The 24089-nt window shown below is 33.7% G+C and overlaps 2 protein-coding genes across 2 annotated transcripts in view; both read right to left on the reverse strand.

Annotated features, from left to right (window-relative positions):
- The window catches only part of LOC117105412 (beta-1,4-galactosyltransferase 6-like), an 11118-nt gene extending 3816 nt beyond the window's left edge, over positions 1 to 7302 (reverse strand). The window contains exons 1-6 of the mRNA XM_033246538.1: positions 6946 to 7302; positions 5931 to 6044; positions 4782 to 5047; positions 3818 to 3934; positions 3219 to 3406; positions 2092 to 2316 (exon numbers count right to left, since the gene is read on the reverse strand). Coding sequence (XP_033102429.1) covers positions 2092 to 2316; positions 3219 to 3406; positions 3818 to 3934; positions 4782 to 5047; positions 5931 to 6044; positions 6946 to 7087 — 1052 coding nt within the window. The 5' untranslated portion in view covers positions 7088 to 7302. The remainder of the gene's footprint in view (positions 1 to 2091; positions 2317 to 3218; positions 3407 to 3817; positions 3935 to 4781; positions 5048 to 5930; positions 6045 to 6945) is intronic.
- Positions 7303 to 10714: 3412 nt separating this feature from the next.
- The window catches only part of LOC117105409 (T-box transcription factor TBX20-like), an 18238-nt gene continuing 4863 nt past the window's right edge, over positions 10715 to 24089 (reverse strand). The window contains exons 2-7 of the mRNA XM_033246535.1: positions 20097 to 20382; positions 16999 to 17272; positions 14191 to 14349; positions 13503 to 13579; positions 11816 to 12021; positions 10715 to 11411 (exon numbers count right to left, since the gene is read on the reverse strand). Coding sequence (XP_033102426.1) covers positions 11149 to 11411; positions 11816 to 12021; positions 13503 to 13579; positions 14191 to 14349; positions 16999 to 17272; positions 20097 to 20382 — 1265 coding nt within the window. The 3' untranslated portion in view covers positions 10715 to 11148. The remainder of the gene's footprint in view (positions 11412 to 11815; positions 12022 to 13502; positions 13580 to 14190; positions 14350 to 16998; positions 17273 to 20096; positions 20383 to 24089) is intronic.

Raw genomic sequence — 24089 nt, forward strand, 5'->3', positions numbered from 1 at the left:
TTACTTTTTATACTCGTTTAAACGTACTCGCTTATCTTGATTGATTGTCTCCCACCTGTGAGTATGTTATAGCTAAATCAATTGTCTTTAAGAAGTGTCTCTTTATTTTTCATTTTGATCACGCCATCATGGTCAAAAAGAATGAATTTTTGGAGCCCTTTTATCTCTCATTCTTAAACGATGTACACAAATAGAACAGAGTGAGGGCGGCAGACTGTATTTCGACGCTATCAGACAAATATATATAGGTTATATGAAGGGAAAGTTTGTGTGGCATTACCGACTAACAGGCGGTTTTAAATACACTTGACAATGTTTAATTTCGTGTGCTATTACTATACACGCATACATGGTGACGTTCGTGTCTGTTAAAATTTGAAAATTCTCCATATTCAGATAGTTTAAAGAACGTTTCGGGTCATTTTCGGCATTTCAAAACTTTCCATAATTTACCCGCCGTACCTTCATTTCCACGCACACAGCACATACTAAAGCTGGAAATTACGCGTTGTTACATATTTTGTGTTTCTGACAGAGTCAGAAGTCACTCTTTGTGACATTTCCGTGCTCACGGGCGTCAAGACGTGCGTGTACGCATGCGTAAGTCTTTTAAAATGCTCAAAATTATTCTTTTTTTTTAAAACTAATTACAGCATATGTTAGCATATTATGAAACTTTTCAATCAGCACCGCGCGCGCTTCCTGAGGGTCAAAGTACGGCGGATAACCGAATTCGTCCTCAGTGACGAGTTCAAATCTAGTTCACAATTGTTTGTTAACGTAGTCAAACAAGGCTTTTAAATACACGCGTGCCGATGTTTCAATTTCTTTAGAAATATGTTTTCTTTTTCACAACAACAGGCCAGAAACAGCTTCGTAACTTTTGAATTCTTTCAAGGCTATTCTATTTATTCGATGCACTACAATGAATAGTTTTTGAAAACGTATTTCTAAAGAAATTGAAACATCGGCGTATATTTAAAAGCCTTGTTTGACTATGTTGTTAACAATTGTGAATAAGGTCGAGTGAGCATACTTCATGAATACTTTTCAGATTTGCTTCACCGCAAGTTAGTCGATGATTGTTCTATTGACGTCAACATTCTTAACATTTCAATAACCATGACAAGCTTAGATTTTTGTTCCACTTCAGCCATGAACAGCTTCGTATTCTTGGAGTTCATTCAAAGGCTTTATGTTTCAGTCGATACAGTACTTCGGTTCGATGGACTAAAAACACACGGCGCTAGGCCAGGATATCATAGAATTCACACAAATTGTAATTACTGTAGTGTACTGTACTGAGTTATTTTTAAAGCTTTTAAAAACGACATGTATTTTGTTGCATTACACCTATTGGTATTATACTTTGAACTTAAATTCCCTGAAGTCTCAAAGGAATTTAAAATATATGCAACTTGACCAGTTTGTTCTCAACATCCTTTAATATTTTTTTTGAATATTTTAATATAACAATTATGCACATTAATTTAGAGCTTCGCTTACTAGACGCCACCGGGGCCTTGTTTCTGGATGTGATCAGGTGCTTTTTAAGACCCTTAAAGGTACTCCCGGCTAAAATAAACTTGAGACTCACTTGCGCAATTGTCAGAAAGCTGTAGGCCTATCCGTGCCTCCGGGCTTCACATCAAGGGCCCTTCCATTATCTTGTTGGGGCCCGTCACCAATCACCATTATCATTATCAATTATCATCATCACCATCATCATCATCATCAGCATCATCATTATCAGCATCATTATCATCACATCATTATCATCCTTATTATCATCATCATTATCATTTAATTTTTTAGTCCAAGGGCGCCGTTTCCGGCCATCTGAAAATGACAGACATAACATTTTATACTTCAACTTCAACCCCACCCAAGATAAAGCTGAGGTTTAAATTATTTAAATTTAAAAAGCAATAATGATACAATAATATTAAAGGGGGCCTCAGGAAAAGAAAATTGCATTGGGGCTGCCATTTCCGGCATTATTACACTAATATCACGTGATCGCTTACAGTTAATATCACATGTTACGGTACCGTATTATTTTACCCATTATACTTGATATAAAATACTCACCTTTCTTTACTCTTTGGTGCACTTTTATGATCTTTTTTAATGACGTTATACCAGCCCCTGTACGACCTTGGTCTTGTTCTGTAGTATCCCATTCTTTTTACCCGTTGCCAAATATCATCGTCTTCTCCACCCCACCCCCAATACACATTAGGAAACCCGTTTATCTCGTACATTTGTCCTCTCGTCATACCTGTTACTGCTCCGAAAAAGAACGAGTAACTTAATCTATATGAGAACAGAAAGAGAAAAGGTTATGAGGATGATGTATTCTGTTAACAGATTAATAGATCACTCAATTAATCAGTCAATCACTACTTAACCAATCAATAATTAATAAAGGTATGTGTAGCTGAAGCAGTTGTGTATAGCCTATAATTTTCAGAGCCTAACTGCTTCAATTTTGACTGACTGTAAAAACACAATACAGTATCCTTAGTAACGTTGCATTCACATCAGATCGAAACCGAAAATCGGACCAAAAGTTTTCGATGCGCTGAAAGCCAGCGTTCCTATTCCTATGCTGTTCGCACTATGACATTTTATAAGAAATATATGTGATGTGCCCATGGGCATGATGATGTCATATTACACCCAAATATGGGCATACCACATTATTTGTAACATAAAATTTGATAGTGTGGACAGATCTGATTCGATTTTCTGATCGGTTTGGTTAGGCTTTCAGATTCAAAAATTCTGATTCGGTGTGAATGCACCTTAAAGCTTAAGTTCACACTAAAAAAAAATGAACGCTCTCCATTCGCCCCCCAAATATCACGGTGAGTTAAAAATCACCTTATTTTGCGAATTAGCGCCCTCAACTGATCATCGACCCCCCTCCCCTTCACCTTCTCGCCTCTCCATCAGCACTCCCATTTCAAGACTCCTAGATACGCCACTGGGCTACCCCTATTGAAATTCGGCATCGGAAGAGCTCTGACTTTTAATTCAATGACCATTAGGGGGTTAGGTATTTGGTTACCGAATTCGCAAAGGAGCAGAAAACCATGTGACCCTGGAATTGAGAAGAATAGGCCAATCATAAAAAAGCAGATGGGTGCTTATTCTCCATCTCCTGGTCTGGAGCCGCTATACTGCTAAGTTTTTGCAAATAAATCTAAACTTACTTGTATCCCCACTTATCAACACCACTGACAAAATGGCGCGGCATTCCAATACATCCGTAGTAGTTTCCGTCATTGTACGGAACGTGATCAACATCGTGGTATATAAAACAATCCCATTTGGTAAAATTTAAAGCTTCGAGGAAACCCACGTTGAGCAACATTGCACGATTGAATAATTGCGTATTGTCCTGGTGATAAAAAGGGTAGACTACCAATCAACCACCAATCAAATTGGTGGTCGACAGTACGTAAATAAATGTCGAACGAACATTATATCTGGTTCTTTCTCTCTTCTTAATATCTTTGTGTTCTCAATATGTTCTCAATCAGTCAATCAATCAAACAATCAATCAATCAGTATGTCGGTCTGTTAATTAATCCATACAATGGCAACTGATAAAATAAAGGCATATCGTTTTAAATTCTTATACCATTATTGTTTTTATTAAATTCTTGTTAAATTAATAGCATGAAATAATATTTAATTGAGAAGGCCATGCTTTATGTAAGACCTAATAATTCAGTTAAGATACGACAAAGAACAACGTTTCTTTTTATTGTGTTTATTCATAGAAAAATGGAAAGAAAAATGGACCAACCTGTTCTATCACGAATATACCAAACTCTAATTTTTGTCTCTGTAGCATAGGAATTATATACCTAAGAAATATTGGTAGATGCGTATAGCGATCACGAAAAGGAATTATCAACGCCACCTACAAAAAACAAGTCAAAATGAGATAACGTGGGAAATAGTTACGAATAACATAATGTGTGGAAAGATCAGGGGTGGCACAAGATTTGTCAAACTGGGGGTGGGTGTGATGGCGATATCCCCGACGTTGGGGAGGGGGGGGCGAGGATTCCCCGACGAGAGCACACGTGGGTGTAGTCGGACATCGCTCGAAATCTCTCGGAAGTGATTATTGATTAAATAAACAAGCTCTCCCTACAGAGAGCAACACTTTTAATCACCCTCCGATACAATTAATATACGATATCGATGGAAATAATATTGTAATATTTGTACTCGTCACTTTGAATTTCATGAACATTACAGTATGTTGATTCTTGGTCGAACGTTTGTATGTAATAAATGAATAAATGAATGAAAGAAAGAATAAATGAATGAATGAACGAACGAAGTATGAATTAACCAATAAATGAATGAAAGAGTGAAAGAATGAAAGAATGAAAGAATAAAAAAAAAATAATGAAAGAATGAATGAATTGAAAGAAAGAATAAATAAAAGAAATAATGAAAAAAAGAAAGAAGGAAGGAAAAAAATGAATGAATGAGAGAATAAAAATGAAATAATGGATGAAAGAAAGAATGAATAAATGAATGAATGAATTAATGAATGAATGATTTAATGAATGAATGATTGAATGAATGAATAAATGAATGATTTAATGAATGAATGATTGAATGAATGAATGAATGAATAAAAGAATGAATGAATTAACATATAAAATTAATAAATATATAAATGTAATGGATTAAAAAATGATTGAATGAATCGACATATTGACAATTTCTAATTATGATCGATAAAAACTCACCTTCCATCTTGGCAGACAGTCGGCAGGCTTCCAATGTCCTCCAGGGATATATACAAAGTCATTAAATAAAAGTGTTACTGACGACACACATTCTTCTATAGTCTGCGTAGATTGACGGTGATGAGCGCGATTTATTAAGTTCACGTTTAATTTCATATTCTGATCGTGGGCCGCCCCGCGCACCTCTGCTGTATGTTCTTTGAAAATTACTTTTTCAGATTGTTCTATTGTGATAGTGTCATTCAAGTTTGAAGATAAATTTCCATCTGGTATAAAGTAAATAGAATTGTTAGTTTATTTAAATTTTCTTTTTACAAATCAGGTTAATAATAAAATTAATCTAACGATTATCCTAAATCTATTAAACATATTTAAGAGCAAAGTGCGTGGATGGAGACTAGATCAAAATACGTTTGAAAACTTAAGGCGTGGCCACTCTAAAATAAAAATATAATAGCGGATCAAGCACGTATACTAAGATATTAAGAAATAATAATAATAATAAAAAAAGCTACAGGTAGGCGGGTTTAAAACAAGATTATAAGATATAGGTCTACTTCCCCCACCCCCTTAAAAAAATAAATGAAAGTTAATATTTTAATAAAAGGTAAAAAATTAGAAAATTACTATTGATAAAAGGTACAAGATACTTCATTGTCAGAATAAAAATTATTTGATACTTATCGTGCCTTATACTGTAGAATGTGATAAATAATTTTTAGTAAACAAAACGTTTTAATTATCTTCTGAAATTTTGATTAAATAAAGTATGTGCAATGTTGAGTATCTGAAACGGTTGTAGATATGATTTGATGTTTGTGTTTAAGCTTATCCAATCTACTAACAAATGTCTGAATACAATGGACGGGATGAGCCTTGCATAATTAAATTAAATTTCTTAAGTATGAAATTATCGTTATTTGATATAATTTTGTTTAGGTGGCAATATAATCGTGGTCAATAACGAAAACGATCTGTCTCTTATACACATCTAGATGTGTATAAGAGACAGGTTACTGCATGTGTATAAGAGACAGATATTACATCCTATATACATAAATGTATGCCTATATTCAGTTGCGAATAATACATTAGAAGAAAGTACGGTATACCTTAGGAGTGTTATACAAGAGACTTAAAAACACTTACTGTTACTATAAACAGAACTCGGTTTGTGTAGCCATGACTTAACCTTTTTGAATATTGACTCGTGCCTAGAAGGTGGAGGAGCAGCAATACCTCTTCGCGATCTGTATACTAGTTCTACAAACAAACGCAAAAATAATTACTAGGGTTATTTGACCTTTAAAAACATAAACAAATTATTTACATTTACGTATACTGTAAGTGGAAAAGTTCGTTTATGTTGGATGTGGAATAAAAGAAAAATGGAACAATTGGATGCATGCATGCCTAACATTACATTTATTTATAAATATTATAATTTAAATCAAATTGCATCGCAGAAGAAACATGTTAAAAAAAATGAATGGAGTCACCGAGAAGTAACTTCAAGAGGCAAAAAACATTCGCAATTAAGATTTGGAAAATGAATGGTACGAGAAATGAGATAGTAAAATATGAAGTATTAAAATGTCTGGCGTTAATGGTAACATCATAATTAAACCGTCAAAGTATACAAGCACACGAAAGGTAACGATTTGCGATTATTTGACGAATATTCTCCTTATTTTCAGGTATTATTTACTATTATTATTATTATTATTATTATTATTTTATTATTATTATTATTGTTATTATTATTATTTTATTATTATTATTATTGTTATTATTATTTTATTATTATTATTATTAAAAATAATATTATTATATTCTATTGTCATTACTACTACTATTATATTTATTACTTTTTAAATATTATCTTCATCATTATCGTCATTATGATAATTATATTCGTTAACAGCGATCTCAGGAAAATGCTCGACTTGTATTCTCTGAACACTGGCACCAACACGTGTCTCTGGCTAGATATATTTTAAGCCAAGCCCTACGCAAACATTCGCCCAAAGGCCCTGTAGGCCTATACATCTGAGTGTTCGCTGTTGATCGTGGGGGCGAGAGAGGTGTGAATGATATAATAGTATGCCTAGTAAGTTATTCCTGGTGCATGTAACCTATGACATGGTGTATGTGTCTGTCTTACCTGATTTTAACGTCACCTCTTTCCATAACATGACCGTCGTCATTACCCCAAGTAATACTAGAATCCATAATGTACGTAGTACATAATTCAGTTTTAAATCTGTCAGGAAATTCCGCTTATTTATCTTCTCCATGTTAATCATAAGCGTAAATAATAGTCATTATATATTCCTGTTTTAGGGAACGCTACTTGAATACTGTGTACTACCCTATTATTGTCAGGAGTTCCGAGCCTCTGTTCTTCAATAGACCAGGACAAACATGCCTATTTGTAAGTCGCCCATTATTAATGGCTTTATATTGACAATCCCACATTGAAATTCGTATGGTACAATAAATTCTCTTTTCAAGAAGAATAGTATTGTTTGGATAGCTTTGCATGAAAGCCTCGTAGTAAAATGGCTGTCTCATTGAATAGGTGTAACGATGCAAAAGGTGACCCTTATATTATTGAAATGAGTAACTAACTTTCTATAGCGGGCTTAGAAATGAAGAGATACGGTAGCAAATGTTATGAATGAAAAAAATAATTAAATTAAGTTTTACTTTATAGACTAATAATAAATAGTAGGATAATATAGAATTTATATCAATCTTTTAAAATTTACGAAACCACAAATATTTCTAGATTTTTTTTTTTAAAGAATACAGTTTTGTGTCATGATTTATGAATTAGAAAAACATAAAGAAACAGTAGATCACTTTCTCTTTGAATATTTTACGAAAAGCTTGGAAAGGGACGTAACCACAATTCCCCCCCCCCCCCCCCACAGTTTTTAAATATTCACAAGTCTGTATCTCATTAACCGTTCCCTTCCCAAATATTTTTTGTGTCTTAGAAAAATCAGTTGCACCATTACATATCAAAAAAATTGTTTTACTTAGGAGCCTGGCTTTTAAATGTATATTTTTTCACCCCCATGATTTTTCTCAACCCCCCCCCCCCTAAAATCACAATGGGTGGTACAACCATTGATATGGCTCCAAGCAAACATAAGATGATAATGATATTTGCAAAGTCTAGCAGCACCTGGTAAGTTAATAAAATAAAAATGATTAGAAAGCAATTCCGTCATTTATGATTTATGGTGTTAAAGACGTCTTTTGAAATCTATTACTGTGTCTCACAGATAGGCCAACTTGGTCTAAATTGGTCTTGGAGTTTTTGTGATCACTAAGACCAGTTTTCAGATTGTGTGGACATTTTGGTATAGTTGGTTAAATGGTGTATAAAACATTTTCTCCTTACTCCCTTTATTGTATTTTTTTGTGTGTATTTAGTTTTCCGAGATACTGTATTTATAATGGTGTAATGTACAAACTATCAACCGTATGTAGACGATCATGTTGGTAGGTTGAATTTTCTTTTGTGGGTTACAACTCTGGAATAATTTGCCTTTGAATTTAAAATGCACCTCTTCAAGATCAATATTTTTATTACGATTTGAATCTTTATTACTACAAAATATTTAAGGTGTCTGCCCATCTTATAATTTAATATTTCGAGATCTGTATTTTTAATAAAAATAGTTTTAGTCTAAATCTCTTATGTTAGATGTTTAAGAAAATTATTATGTAATGATTGTTAGATTAGGAGTCAAAGCTATTTTTTGACTACTTTTCACCGATTTGTGAATAAACTGGAATTGAATTTAAAATGACTGAAACAATAAGCTACAAGATAATTTAAACATAATTCGTTGTGCGAAATAAATCGATTTTGACACCTGTCATAATGTTGTCCGCACTCTTCTTCTTTCCAAGATTGAACTGTAGCGCTCTTTTTATAACATTTCTCAATGGGATCTTCATAGGTTCCAAAAGCTGAAGAATAGGTGTGCACGTTTCATCTTTCGGCTCCCCAAATTTCATACTGTAAGTCCACTACTCCGGCAACTTCATTGGTTGCCGATTAGATAGAGAATTGTTTTTCGCACACTCTCTATCACATTTCGTTCAATTAATTGCCTAAACAGTAAACCTGCTTACATTGTACACTTATCTCCAGTCAACGATATCGCCATGGTCATAATCTTCGTTCATCTGGCTCTTTTTGCCTTCGATACCTCCGACTAATAAGAAAGCTGGTAATAGGGCATTTTCAATTGCTTCACCCAGGTTTTGGAATAATCTTCCCCAGCGAGTTACGACATGCTTCTCGCTATCTTGGTTTTCGACGGCTTCTTAAAAACATTTGTACTCTAAGTATATCTCACGGAACTGTCCAAATTTTCTGTTTTGTTGTCATTTCTGGTGTCTTTGTTGATCGATGTATTATCTTCTTTTTATTTACTTTCATTGCGCCTCGTATCCATTGGCAAAAGGCGCGGTATTCCTGTATTAGTACCTAATTAAGAGCTTGTTAGACATAGGGTGAGTGTGACTAACAAATAAATGGGGTGGCCGGACCCAGGGGTGTTGCATGGGGCAGTCGCCTCCAGCTACATCTAAAAAAATCACAAGTTAATCATAATTTTAGCTAAACTTTTGAAGCTTCTTTAACATTATTAATCCCCGAGAATGCATTAAGGCTTCATTATTAAGATATTATTAACTAATGTATAATGATCGAAATACTGTGTATCCGTTATCTTTAAACTGAAATTTCTTAGCTCCGACGGCCGTGCCAAACGTCGCCAACCAGAATCAGCATTTGGACCCCGTATTGTATGTAAGCTAATAAAGGAGAGCAAGGGAAAAAAGATTATCTGTTTCAGTGTCATTGAGCGAAATTACAAATCAAAAATAAATAAATATATAAAAATTAAATGAAACAAAAAAAAAAAAAAAAAAAAAAAAAAAAAAAAAACAACCAAAAACATACCATTTTGAAAGCCAATACATCTTTAGGTTTAATGTTGTTTACCAACTTACTATTTACAAATTAATATTTTCGTGTAATTTGCTAAAATCTATTTAAACGTTATATAATCGCTCACGAAACAGGGTGGGTGCTGAGAAAATACACGTCACGCTCATGGGCTGCTCACACACCAGTCGTGTGTGGCACGTTCAGATTATTACTGTGGCACCAGTAAATGTATGGTACGACAAGGTTGCCGTATATGCTGTAGAGCGTAATACATGAACCACTGTCACACTCCATGAACATCACTATTTCCCCTACAACTGCCACATATTCCTATTTTGCAACGTGCCTATAGGCTTATAATAGTATGGTCTATATAGGCGCGCCTAATATATTAATCAAATAAAGTGTCATACAATATAGGCCAATACAAAAAATAAACAATAAAAATACAATTGCATTTAAATTCATGATATCCAGACCAGGATTGCATTGTCGACGTCAATCCCTTAATAATGGTTAAAATAATAATATTAATAATATTATTAATAATAATAATAAATTAATATTATTAATAATAATAATAATGATAATAATAATGATGATGATGATAATAATAATAATAATTATAATGATAATAATAATAGGTATTAAGAATAATAATAATAAAAATACTACTACTACTAACAATAATAATAATAATCGTAATATCAATATCGTATGTAGGCCTAAATAAAAATATTGATTATAACAATATGCTTAAAGTGTTAATTTTCATACGGCGCTTAAAAGAGTGGTATTACATAGGCATACAGACAGGTGTCATCCGCAAAGCAATATACTAGTATTTTTGTGATTGTCAATCAATATTGATTGATTGATTGATTGATTGATTTATTTTCCACATAATGAACAAAAAAAAAAACATACATGATCAAATATATTCAAAAAATCTATAATAATAATAATAATAATAATAATAATAAATAATAATAATAGTAATAATAATAATAATATCAATATCAATATCATATAAATAACAATTTTGATTATAACAATATGCTTGAAGTGTCATTTTGCATGAGGTGCTTACGAGAGTAGTATCACATCAGACCAGTATCATCCGCAAAACGGTATACTAGTATTTTTTGGAGGCATGTGTCTGATTTTATTTCGAGCATGCCAAATGAATAATATATTAAAACAAAATATTCTTGATTGTACAGGCCTAGAACCTACGTGTCCATTATTTATTATTAGTTACAATCCATGTAATGAAACGATTTTAATTACATAGTGCATGTACAAGGAGACAACAATATTGCTGAAAATCCATTTTCCTGTCATTCGGCAAGAATTGGCATATTTCAGTTCAGAAAATTCACTTTATGAATTTTATACTGAAGGATCCGTATTTAGCTGGGATGCGGCCGCTCGCAATGCTTGAATCGAAGCATATGGACCCTGGGAAAACAGGCGATGGTACCTATGACTTGGATGTTGTGTGGTATTGGTGGTTAGCTCGCAAAGCGGCTGGCCTAGTACTGGATGTAGTATGCCAGGGGTGGAGCATGTCGTTGTGAGATTGGTAAAGAATGGAATAGAGGCTCCGAAACTCAGCGGTACGTGCGATGCCGATGAAATAAATGAATGCGTACCTGAAATTGAATGATAAAAGAAAGTTATAATGTAACAATGCAATAACAATTAGCATATATAAAAATAATCAATAGTAAACATAATCATTTAATAATAATAATAATAATAATAAAAATAATAATAATAATAATAATAATAGGTCGAATCAATATTTTAATTAATATTTATTCTAACACTACTAATTCAGTAATAATCACGATGATGATGATGATGATGATAATAATAATAATATGCCTAATAATAATAATAATAATAATAAAAATAATATTAATTACTTATATTATTGTTATTATTATTAACTTTATCAGTATAAAGGAGCGTAAAGTATGCTATGTGACTTCTAAGTTCGTCACTAGGTAAAAATCATAAATGATACTTGTATACAGCAACAACAATAATTTACCTAGATGAGCTGAGGGAATCCGAGGCATCGGCATTACAAGTGGCGGTAACGACTGTACCATCTCGTATCGACATCTTTGAGCTCGCTTCAAAGTTGGAGAGAGGGCGCTATGATCCTTATCTGTCGATCGGCCATGGTTATCATTAATGCATCGAATTGGTGATCTGGCGTATGTGTGCCCGTGTATCATTTTATCAATGCGTTCTCTAACGAATAAACGATGAAAAAATTAATAGTAATTATATGTCTACATCAGAATGTCGTTACATTAAGTATAGTGCAACCTGAAGGCTCACACAATTATAATTTATAATAAAGTATATCTTTGGCGGAGATCCTGTCTTGTCGTTTAATGCTTATAAAAAGAGGGCGTACCATACTGATACTACCACTGTTTGTTTTCTGCCACACATTAAATACCAGTGATTTCCGACAGTGGTGGCGCCACCACTGGGGTTGAGGGGAGGGCACCCCGTCGGACAGGAATGGACACCCCTGTCGTGGCCTGTCGTCCAACGCGACGACGAGATCGTCGGATCAAAATTTAAGAAACAATAATTTTCCTATCCAAAGAACGTTATTTTGATTGCCAGTCACAAATTGTGGTCTGGCACTCACTGCGCCCGACGGTCTATGAAAAACGTAACGCGACGACGCGCGCGCAACAGATCGTTTTTAATGACGATCCGTTCAGACTGTCACCAACAATCAGCAGACGACGTCGCGTTGTCTAGCGCTTACAGTGAGTGCTCGGCTTAAAGCACAATTTGGACTATATACCAGGGATTTTTTTTATTCCAGGACCCCGACTGAGGCTCTAGACGCCCCTTGGTCGGACACCTCCGTCGGACATGTCGGACCCCTTGTCGGCAAATATCTGGAGCCACCGCTGCTTACGCATGTACAAGAGTGTGATGAATTAGTTGCTTTAATCGGATTTGAATTAGTTAAAAGATTTGGTTAAGGCGTCTGCATAGACAGTGGCCCCGGGTTCGAATCCCGGTTGGGGAACCTGTTTTTTCACACCCGCAGATTCCCGTTCTAAATTTAAAGCTTTAGCATCATTAGAATGGGTTGAGATATTTATTTAGCTCAGTCGGCTAATCTGGTGGAAGTCACTGTGTGTGTGCTGAACTGTGGAGATCTGTAGGTCCCTGGTTTAATTTCCATCGCTGCCTCTCCTTGTGTTTCAGCTGGAGGGCTGAAATACAAGTTACAATAGCGCACCGTCTTTCGGATGAGACGTTTAAGCCGTTGGCCCTGTGTGAATTTATGGCCCATGTGCACGTTAAAGAACCCAGTACACTCTTCGGAAAAGAATAGGGGATTGTCTCCCGGTGTACTGCCCAATCACCACCAGAAGGACCCCACTGGAAATAAGTTTTCTTCTAGACTTTCGTGGGCTATCCTTGGTGTTTACACCGAATAAATCCAATCCAATCCAATGCGAAATATTTTGTAGCTGATGCTAAATTTATTTGCGCATAAGTATCTTATGCAGTAGTACAGTATGCACGCTAACCCTACAGCGTTTCTTCACTATCTTAGTAAACACTTGACCTAAAGGCTAAATACACAATGATCAACAAATAATTATTACTATTAATATATTATTGTTTCAAATAAATTATATAAACACTTAAACATAGACATCTTCCAAATACATTTGTATCATTTGTATTCTTACCTTTCAAATTCAGACAGCCTAGATGAATCTCGAAAGCCTTTAGCGAACGGGTTGCTATCAATCTTGAGGCGCGTTATCTAAAACAAATGCAGGAAATTCGATTTCAGCCTTAAACATTAATCAACAGTCGACTTAATTACTCGAAGAATTAATTCACTAATTAATTCATTAATAACTTGATATGGATACTGAATGACATGTCATCGTATAAATAGGACTATTTTAGTGATTACAGTTTTGTTTTTACAACAGATATGATCATTTCAAGACGATAAATTTTGTTAGAATGCACTTAGCAAATTCGTGACAATTACCATATTTTATTCTGTCATTATGCATTCACAAACACGCGCGCATTCATTTTGACGAGAATTGCGCGGACGGCTTGCTTCATCTACAGATAACGGCTAAAAATGTGTCAATTGAGTTTGTTTGAGTGACAGAGAAAATGAACTTATTTTACACACGCTCTTACGCCCGAGGGACTGTGTTTCCCCGTTCTACAACCTTAAATGTTGCACTAATGTGACATAAATGGCGTATAAGTAGAATTAGACAGGCTTAACGTTATTTACTCTCCGACAAGTATTCTTTCAAATATAATCGACAAATCATGTGATAACTGACGTCGAATGAACTTATCAAGAAATATTTTAAGTGAGAAAATGAAATTGTTAGCAGTACTAACCAGTTGGTTTTGGTAAGCCGTGACGGCTGTGAATGATGTTTCATCGAACACAAACGTTCGTACCGCCTCCTTTTCCAGTGACGTCACTGTCGTCATCTTGTCCTTGTATTTCATAATATGTACCCTTGGCTGATATCTATGCATAGAGTTCAAAATAATCTGAATGCAAAAGAAGCATTGTAAAAATGATATGTAAGTAGATTTTCAATGGCACGGTGATCAAAAATTAGGTCAATTGCAGGACCGAATTCTGGGTTTTGTGCGGATAGCAGGGACTGGGGTAGAGAAGAGAGAAGTTTCGTATTCATGACATACAGTAATTATAAAGTGTGAGTATAATACGTACTCCAAGTACAGAAATACACTCCATCGTGTTGGGATTTAATACTTTGACATTAATTATGTCTCACCATCATGATACTTTGAGTAGGCCTATGTATTATACTAGCTTATAGCTACAAACTTTATTTTTTTTATTTTTTATATAAGAACCAGTAAAATGTTGCCCAGGCTCTGTGTTCTTACTTTTTTGCCGATTTCAGGCTTAAAATTTTCGTATTTTGTTTTTAGTTTTCACTTTACAAACATAGAAAATTATTATTGTACAGCAGTATTATTACTGTAATATGAGGGTACCGGTATTACATAGTCACACCTACTGCAAATAAGGTACGGATAAGATATGTTATATATTCTTTTTTTTAAATAAAAACCTCATTTGACATTTTTTCCCATTTTTTTTTATTTATAAAAACCTCATTTGACATTTTACCTCAGCCTCAATTTGTTCTTATTTTGTTCCAAATTGTTTTGCCAATCCTCTGTGTTCTTATAAAGTGAGGTCTTATAAAAAAATGTAAGCTATATTCACGGTATGCCTATATAATAATAATAATAATAATAATAATAATAATAATAATAATAATAATAATAATAATAATAATAATAATAATACAGGAATTTATACCGCGCCGTATTATTTTTTTTATATTTGTGAGCCAATACAGTACTACTGTAGTAAAGTCCTGTGTAACTGTATTTAAACATTAGCAATTTGGACAGAGTGGCATTTTAAAAATCAAAGAATTGAGCGTTTGGGCGTGAAATTTACCGTAGTACGCTATAAGCTTGCGTTCGAAAAGAGTTCAGCAATTTTCGGGATGCTGTTTCTGTTTAAGTTGCTGATTTGTATATAAACTACGCCTAGCATAGCTCACCATATTATTTTTTAAAACATTAAGTTTTTTTAAACAGTAAGTTCATAAAGCTATGTAAATGTGTTTGTGATATCCTTTATCTAAAGTGTGTTTTAGTTGGTGTTTATATCCATCTGGCAGTGCGCTTTGTAAACGCATCAATTAACTTTAAGTGCCACCAATGCAAAGGATGTATTCAATTATTAGTAATACCGATATATAGGCATATAGGTGTTGGACTATCCTCTATTTGCATTGTGATAGATAATCTCGATAGTACATACTAGGAGGGGTGTACAGATATTCAAAGTTCGCTGTGCCAAGGAAACTGTCATACACAAGTAGGCCTAGGCCGCCTCGAGAGCCTTCATCAGCTAAACATGGATCCTACTAAAATTCATTGTGGTTTACAAGGACAATTTATGGAAGTGTGAACGTTTTTCTAACCTTTTCTTTTGAAAAGAGAGTTCAAACAAACACAAGAAACATTTAGAGAGATCAGCGGGTGAAGTGTCAACTTTTACGATTACCTAGGAATGTGTCGGGGAGGCTAACGATAAGTCCGTTTCCAACGTGTTTTGTCGGTAGGCGCCGCTCTGGCTATACGGGCCCTGTCAGTGCGGGTAAATTTTTAATCCTATGCTTAGTGACAAGCCAAGAAGACAAAATGCAGGCTTTGTAAAAATGCATGTGTTTTGATAACAAACAATTATTGACATTAACTGGAAAAAAATCAAAGTCCCGATAGCAGGAAATTGAATGAGTAACGATCATCAATTTTTATTTAGCAAACCGAAACTCTTTAAAAAGTTTTTAATCATGTAGCCTATAAAACAGGTAGTTTTGAAAGGGTGGTAGGCGTAATATTGATGACGAAACTAATCTAAATATAAAACAACGTCCTCCTTCTTCGGTCCCCGAGAGAAAATGTGCCCGCATCGTAAGCCCTCCGAAAAAGGGCAATAAGTCCATGACGCAGAAGTACTGGTAAACATTGAATAAAATTTGATGTTTATTCTTAACGGGAATTCTGCAGAAGGTATCTGTTCACGTATAGGCCTAATATAATTTGACCTATTTAGATGGCTATTATTCGTCAACCATAAACCATCAAACATTTTTCAGAGGTATACAGTACCGGTTTCAAGAACAAAGGGATGAAGGTTCAGGTGGGTCCGCCGTTTTAGGTAAATCAACTTTAATAATGAAATTAGAAATCGTGCCATTTAAATCTACAACTGTTTAAGAAGTTAAACTAACATCTTAATAGTTGATACCAATGATAGTGACGAACCTTCAAAGAAAAATCATAGGGTCTATAGCATTCAGTGGAGCATCTAAAGAATATATACTATAGTGTGTGTGTGGGATGGGGGCGGAGGTAGCGCAAGATTTTTTTGGACCGGGCATGCATCTCTTATGCCCTGCCGTACAGTAGGTACGCCAAAAAGTTATTCAATAAAGAAGTGAATAATATAATTATTACCGGTAACACTTTAAGAAAAAAATCTCACTCGGCTCACAATTTACTATGGCTTAATTAAAATAGGTTTAATTCAAATTGTATCATGTAATTGATTTTCTTATGTAATAGCCTATATCCATTACTCACGTGGCCATGTTGGTCCATCTCATTATTGGTAAGTTTCAACTTTTCGAACGAAACGATTTGTTTTAGCAACTGCTCGCCGGTGAATGGTGAGTCTGGATGGACGTACAGTCTCCGGGGTAGGGGAGGGTCTGCCTTCCCTGCCACTAGCCATGACGATCGATGATATGCGTACCTATAACGTTTATTATCTAATGAGACAACATCCAGAAGAACCGCATATTTACATGATGGCTGCAGCCCACTAAAAGATACCCGGATCGTCGGAAACATTCGCCTGGAAACAAACATTACGAATATTTACATTTCAATTATGGAATACAATTATGGAATATAAAAAAAAACTGAATCGAACCTTTGGGTATGAAATAATTCTAGGGATTACGATTTTAGTGTAACGTTCATATTTTAGACGCCTCATGCCGGCCTAATTTTATTCTATCAAAGACATTATCATGACAATGATGATGAGGATGATTATGGTCATTATTATTATTATTATTATTATTATTATTATTATTATTATTATTATTATTATTATTATTATTATTATTTTTATTATATTTGCTGTATTATTAATTAATAATATTTGTTTTACGTTATGTAGGCCTATACATCAATTTGCCCTCAACAACAAACTACGTAAAACAGTCAAGATTTTGAAAAATAATTCGGGTGACAGTAGCTGGGTTTGCCATAAAAATGAAACATAACCCTTGGTTTTGTATTGACTGTTAGGCCTATCTGAAAAAAAGTAAATGAGTACCGTAACGCTACAGTTGGATCTACGTCAAGCGATAAATAAAGCTCGAGACTCAACGTCATAATGCTCACCAATCAACAACCCTACGTCACATCAGCTGACTACGGCCTGCATTTTGTGTTCCCTTTAAACTTTGTTTGCGTATCAGTGACGTCACGAATTGAAAATCATTTTAAAGAGCTACTCCTTCATCATCCAAATACTTTGGCATAATCTCAATCAAATATAAAAAAAAGATTGAATTTCTTTGCTGTATTTTTAAATAAGGCCAAATAAAATTAATTGTTGGTTTCACACACGGAATTTGAAATTATTTTTATTTGGTGAGGTTAAGATAAATATTCTCAATTCTTATTGATAATATAATAATAGTCACAGTATATGCCTGAATAGTCCTATATTTAATAGATTGAGTGTTACTTATCCTGATTACTTCAATAATAATTGCACCTTTTCTTCTTTATATTGAGTATCCTGTGGCAGTAACTGTTCTACCTCAAGGCCCAGGTATAAGGACTCATAACAAGACTTAGGAAGTGGAGTTGTTTTGAACATATTTAGGCCTTTTCATGAAAGGAATATTATATAAAAATATAAATTAAAAAAAACCACAATATATTGAATGGTTTTCAATGAGTTTGTAAAACACTCAGAAAACTAGTTCACGACTCAAAATTGTGAAATACAAATGTAGTTGTATACTGTAATTGATATATAATTGATAATTGTGTTCGAATCTTTAGAAGACACGCCAAATAATCGACCTGATGTATTTTACTACCGCGCTGGTTGCAGCCCTATTTATCTTCCGTTAATTATAAACCTAAGAATAAATCCATAAAAAATATAATGCCCTCATTTATAATTACCTCAATTATTTGAGTTCAGAAACTACATTAGATTGTATTCTTTCTTTCATTCGAGACTGACTCGTGCAGACTCGCATTATCTGATGTATTGAATGTGAGTAGAACGGGGACATTTTAGAATCCGATAAACAAGTGTACGGTGTCTCAAAACTTTAGAGATTACATAAAAACAACATACACGAGAATTATGGCATTGAAATCGCTCGACGTACCTCGAACTCCGTCGATGCTCTATTAACTCGTAAGATCCAAGTCGCCTACACTGTCACAATGCCATTAGCTACCAACAAACCCCATGATCGGCTCAAGATTTATAACTAACATTTACATCTTAACTGCTTATTAAACCTTAAAAAGTGGCACTTTACTTTCGCGTCGAGCCGCAAAAGAAAATATTTTGCCACCTATGTCTCCGAAATCGGTATGTCACGATTCCTGCATTGACAAATGTGTTGTGTGTACCATAATTTATCACTCATGTTCGTTACCAGACATCGCTTTTAACCCAGTCCCTCCCGTTGACGAAAATGCAACGACACGAGGGTTAGGAACTGAGAGCGAGTTGCATTTTATGTACTTTTCAGCAGATAATACTATTTACTATAATTATACTATATAGGGCCTACATAGACCTACTGGCATCTGTAGGCCTAAACAATAATAGTTCATTGATAGGCCTAATTAAATTTATGATTACTAATCAAGGTAGGCCTAGTATGAATGTCACTCTAAAAATTGACAAGCCTTTTTTATTCTACGTTTCGCTTTTATTTAAGCATGGACCTAAGCATGCCATTATCAGGTCCTGATACTACTTGTCATTAAACTCACATATAGGCCTAACTATAATATTCATCCTTTCACGAAAAAATCTCTGTGGTTGGCAGGCTCAAAGATAAATGTAGGTCTATGTAGTAAATTAAATAGGCCTACAAGTAGACCTATATATGCATACGTATGTCTATTGTAGTCTTCATTGATAAGACCAGTGTCAAAAGATTTCTTATCCTTATCATTTCCCCCATCCCGAACCAATATTTTCAGATTACGGTACCCTGGCCAAAATCTTTAGTGAATTCACCCTCACTCTGGGGGCGAATATACTGGGATAGTATCCGCTTTTAGGGGATTCAGAACGGAGTGGGCAGAATTCTTGATGTTACGTACACGGGATGGGATTCTCGGAGAGATTTTCGTGAGCCGAAGGCCTCCGTGACACCGGTTGCCTCACCAGAATTGTTGAAGACGAGGCTTGGGAGTGGCTGGGTTTAAAAACTAAAATAAATTGTTTTTAATGATCACAAACACGAAACGTTATTCTGTGTGTTCTATCCTGAGATTTGGTAACGGTACATAAATTGTAAACTGATATACAATTCAACCATATACCGGTAATAAATTATGAAATTTGTTAAAATATTAATAATGGATTCAGTAAACGATTAACAACCTGGATCGTCAGTACTCACCTTCCCGATTTTGTGATAATCATTTCTGTACCAAGATCATGGAATTTATCCCACAATTCTTTCATTTCTAACCGGCAATCAATTGGGCTAAGCTCACTACCACTGTAACTGCGACCGACACTGGTTAGACCGCCAAAAAGTGATGACACCGGGCAGGTAGCGAAGTGACGAGGTATCGTTATCGACGACGTTGGCGAAGCAGGCGGTGGCTGCATGTGTCGGTGACGGTAAACGGAATCGCCCTTCTCCGTATTCTTAGAAACATTAGGCTTGTCAATCAGAATTTCTAAAACGAAACAAAATGATACAATTTTTTCGTGTAGTAGTAGTAGCCTTCAATAATAAAACCTCCAATTTTAATATTTCATTTTATTCCAACCTTTTGTAAAAAATCACAATAAGCTTGTATGGTAATTACAAAAATGTGGGGAAAAAATTTAGGAAAAATATTGATTGTACAAAGACACTCAATACAAAGTACTCTTTTTATTTTTTAAAAATAAGAACACATTTTATAAGAACACTGAGGCTGAAATTGCTTGAAAATTAAGAACAAAATAAGAACCATTGAGGCTGAAAATTTCAAATAAGGTTTTTATTTTTAAAAACCAAAAAATTATATCTGTAGATTGTATGCAGATAAGATGTGACTATGCAATACCCTCTATAATACAGTAGGTGTACCTATCTGAGATTTGGGGCCATATTTTGCGGTCACTTTCACCTACATTCCAGTACAGTGCATACTGCCGTACAATTAATTTTTGTTTAAAAGGTGTGTAAATTAAGAACAAAATAAGAACACTGAGCCTGGGCAAAATTTTACTGGTTCTTATTAAAAAAAAAAGTGTGGTACCTTAAAATAGACAAATGAAAACTCGGTGTCTTATTTTGTATGTTTAGAAAAAAATGTGCAATAAATTATGTCAGTACTTGTTGTTGTGACGTCTTGTTCTAGTATAGAACGAGGTTCAGAAATTTCAAGCAACAAAAAAAAAAAAACAACAAAAAAAACCCTCTAAATCCCCAGCAGCAACTGCAGTAACAACAATGATAATAATCACATCATATACCGTATACTAATTAGAGTCCAAAAAAAGAAATTCATAAACGCCCAGACGCCTGCTCAAATCTGGGAAAATATATCGTTAACACCATCTTTCAGGCACTTATAGACCTAATAATGAAGGTGTTTAATTTCCTGTTTCGATAATAATTTTGCACTAACGGAATACAAAATATCATTCATAGAAAGGTATAATAATAACATTAACAACAACAATAATAATAATAATAATAATAATAATAATAATAATAATAATAATAATAATAAATAATGATAATAATAAATAATAATTAATTAATTATAATAATAACCATAATAACAATAATTATAAATAATGATAACAATAAATGATAATAATATTAATAATAACAATAATCATAATAAAATTAACAATAATATTTGTAATCCAGTAATAAAAATAGCACTGTAGTACGGTAATAATAACGATTATGATGATGATGACGATCATGATGATAATAATAACACTACTACTACTACTACTACTACTACTACTACTACTACTACTACTACTACTACTACTACTACTACTACTACCACAGCTACTACTACTACTACTGCTACTACTACTACTGCTGCTGCTGCTGCTGCTACTACTAACGATAATAATGATAATAATAATAATAATAATAATAATAATAATAATGTGCCTGATAATAGGCCTAATAATAATAACAACAAAAACAATAACAAAAAACTGAGTCTTTTATTCTTCGACATATCACCAACAACGATACTTTAAAACTGAGTCTTTTATTCTTCGACATATCACCAACAACGATACTTTAAATAAAAAAGAAAATTAATAATTTAAAATGAATTATAAGGTGCTTGAATATCGGTTTTTGAAATGATGGGTTTAAACGTTTATAAATATACCGTACGGTATCTTAAAATGTAGAAGTGTCAAAATGTCGCTCAATCACATTGGTATATATATCCACAACCTTTGTTATTTCTTGCAAACAAATATCAATACAGCCATTAATATTTACACCGTAAGCCGTCCTGAAATAAGACAAATGTATCAGAGTTGAAAACTCACTCTACTAACTGTCCGCGAAGCCTGACGCCTCACATTCATCAACCCCGGAACAGGCCTGAGATGAATGCTGATTTGCTTTAGTTTTGGCGGCGAATCGTTTAGTTCATGTTTGGTGTTTAGGTTTCTTAAGTCATTATCGTTTGTCAAAAACTTAAGCAGTGTTCGGGTGCGTTGTGGATGCAATGCCGACAGAATCGCAGTAAATTTTGCACCCAAGCGGAATGAAACTTCAAACACTTCAAAATCAATTTTTCTTTTTCAATAACAACTAAACATTGTCAAAACTAAACATGTTATATTGAATTCGGGTTATCTAGACCATCACACGGCCTCGTAACATTTTTTTTTGTTCTCTGCTAGTGAAAACAACCTCTACAAACAAATTTTGTCTCTGAAATAAATCAGACAAATATTTGACTGAAATAACAATTTAAACTTAGGCCTATAGAATGTAGATCTATGTTTAAACGAAAAAAAAAAACAAAAAAAAAAAAAAACCCTTCACTCTAAATGGTTTCATTGTAGTAGGGCTACGTCTTTTCAATTATAAAAACTTGAACACAGCCAACACTTTGCTTACAAGAAAAAAAAAAAAAACAAAAAAAACAAATATAAAAACACCATACGAAGGATACGGCAAAAACAAAGACAAATAAATAGGCCTACACCAACATTTTAAAAGATGGGTCATTTCTTCTGAGTTGTGAGCTAATCAACTTAAAAAATATAATTCAACATCTGCTTTAATTACCCGTAATGTTTTAATTGAAAATTAGAAAAAAAAAAAACATTTTTGTCATATCAGTATTCAATATTTCTTCGACGTTTGTAGATAGCAGTCAACTGAATTATCTTTGTAGTACTTTGTAAAAAGACACATGAATAGTATTTCGACATGTGTATATTTTAAAGGGTTGGAATTTAATCATTTTAACAACAAATTTGCAATTGAAATTTTGAGGGTGGTTCCCAGATTTTATCATTGTGTATAATATTGTTAGGAACCAAAACTACAGTAATTTATAGCATTTAAATATAAATTATGAAAAATAAAATTGATTCAATTATAATTTATAATACGTTAACTGCACTTAACAGTTTAACGTAACTGAATTGCAGTTTAGTTTGGGTATTTAACGTTCAGCCTTTCAAAAGAATTTATGTATATTCGTTAAAATGCAATTCGAATCATCGATAATTTTGTTCTGTTGTAAAAATCAGTTTTACAATCATCTGTAAGGGACATATGACTCGTTTTCTTCTAAATTTAATCTATATATAAATCAGTTTAATGGGTAAGCCAGTAATCATGGTACATAGATTGAAATTAAGAGAACTTTTTAGGGCTATAATTTGCCTACATCTAGGTATATGTATCTTATTATTAAAATTCTTCAACGAAATTGAATTATACACTTTAAAAAACAAAGAAAAAAGTAAGAACACATTTTATAAGAACACCAAGACTGAAATTGCTTATAATATAAGACAAAAATAAAAACAAATTGAGGCAAAAGCTAAAAAAAAAATGTCAAATGAGGTTTTTATTAAAAAAACCAAAAAAATTAAGCTTGTCACATAATATAAAGTATTATTGTTTATAGAGGTATATCAACATCATGTCTACTCCTATGTAGCACCATACAGTAACAACAGCATACTGCTGCGTGTAATATTGTTGATGATCTGTGTAGATGCCAGTGTGGTAACCTATGTGTTTATGTAGTTATACTGACTGTTTAAAATGTGTTATGATTGATTGGCTGTTCCAGTCAACGAACATTTGAAGGAGTTCGGCCATGAAATTTAATTAAGTATGTTTACTTTTCTGAGCAGGTCTCCTTCCAATTTCACATATATATAT

The sequence above is a fragment of the Anneissia japonica genome, unplaced genomic scaffold, assembly GCF_011630105.1.
Source record: "Anneissia japonica isolate Jap-2015-1 unplaced genomic scaffold, ASM1163010v1 scaffold667_len338742_cov159, whole genome shotgun sequence".
Lineage (NCBI taxonomy): Eukaryota > Metazoa > Echinodermata > Crinoidea > Comatulida > Comatulidae > Anneissia > Anneissia japonica.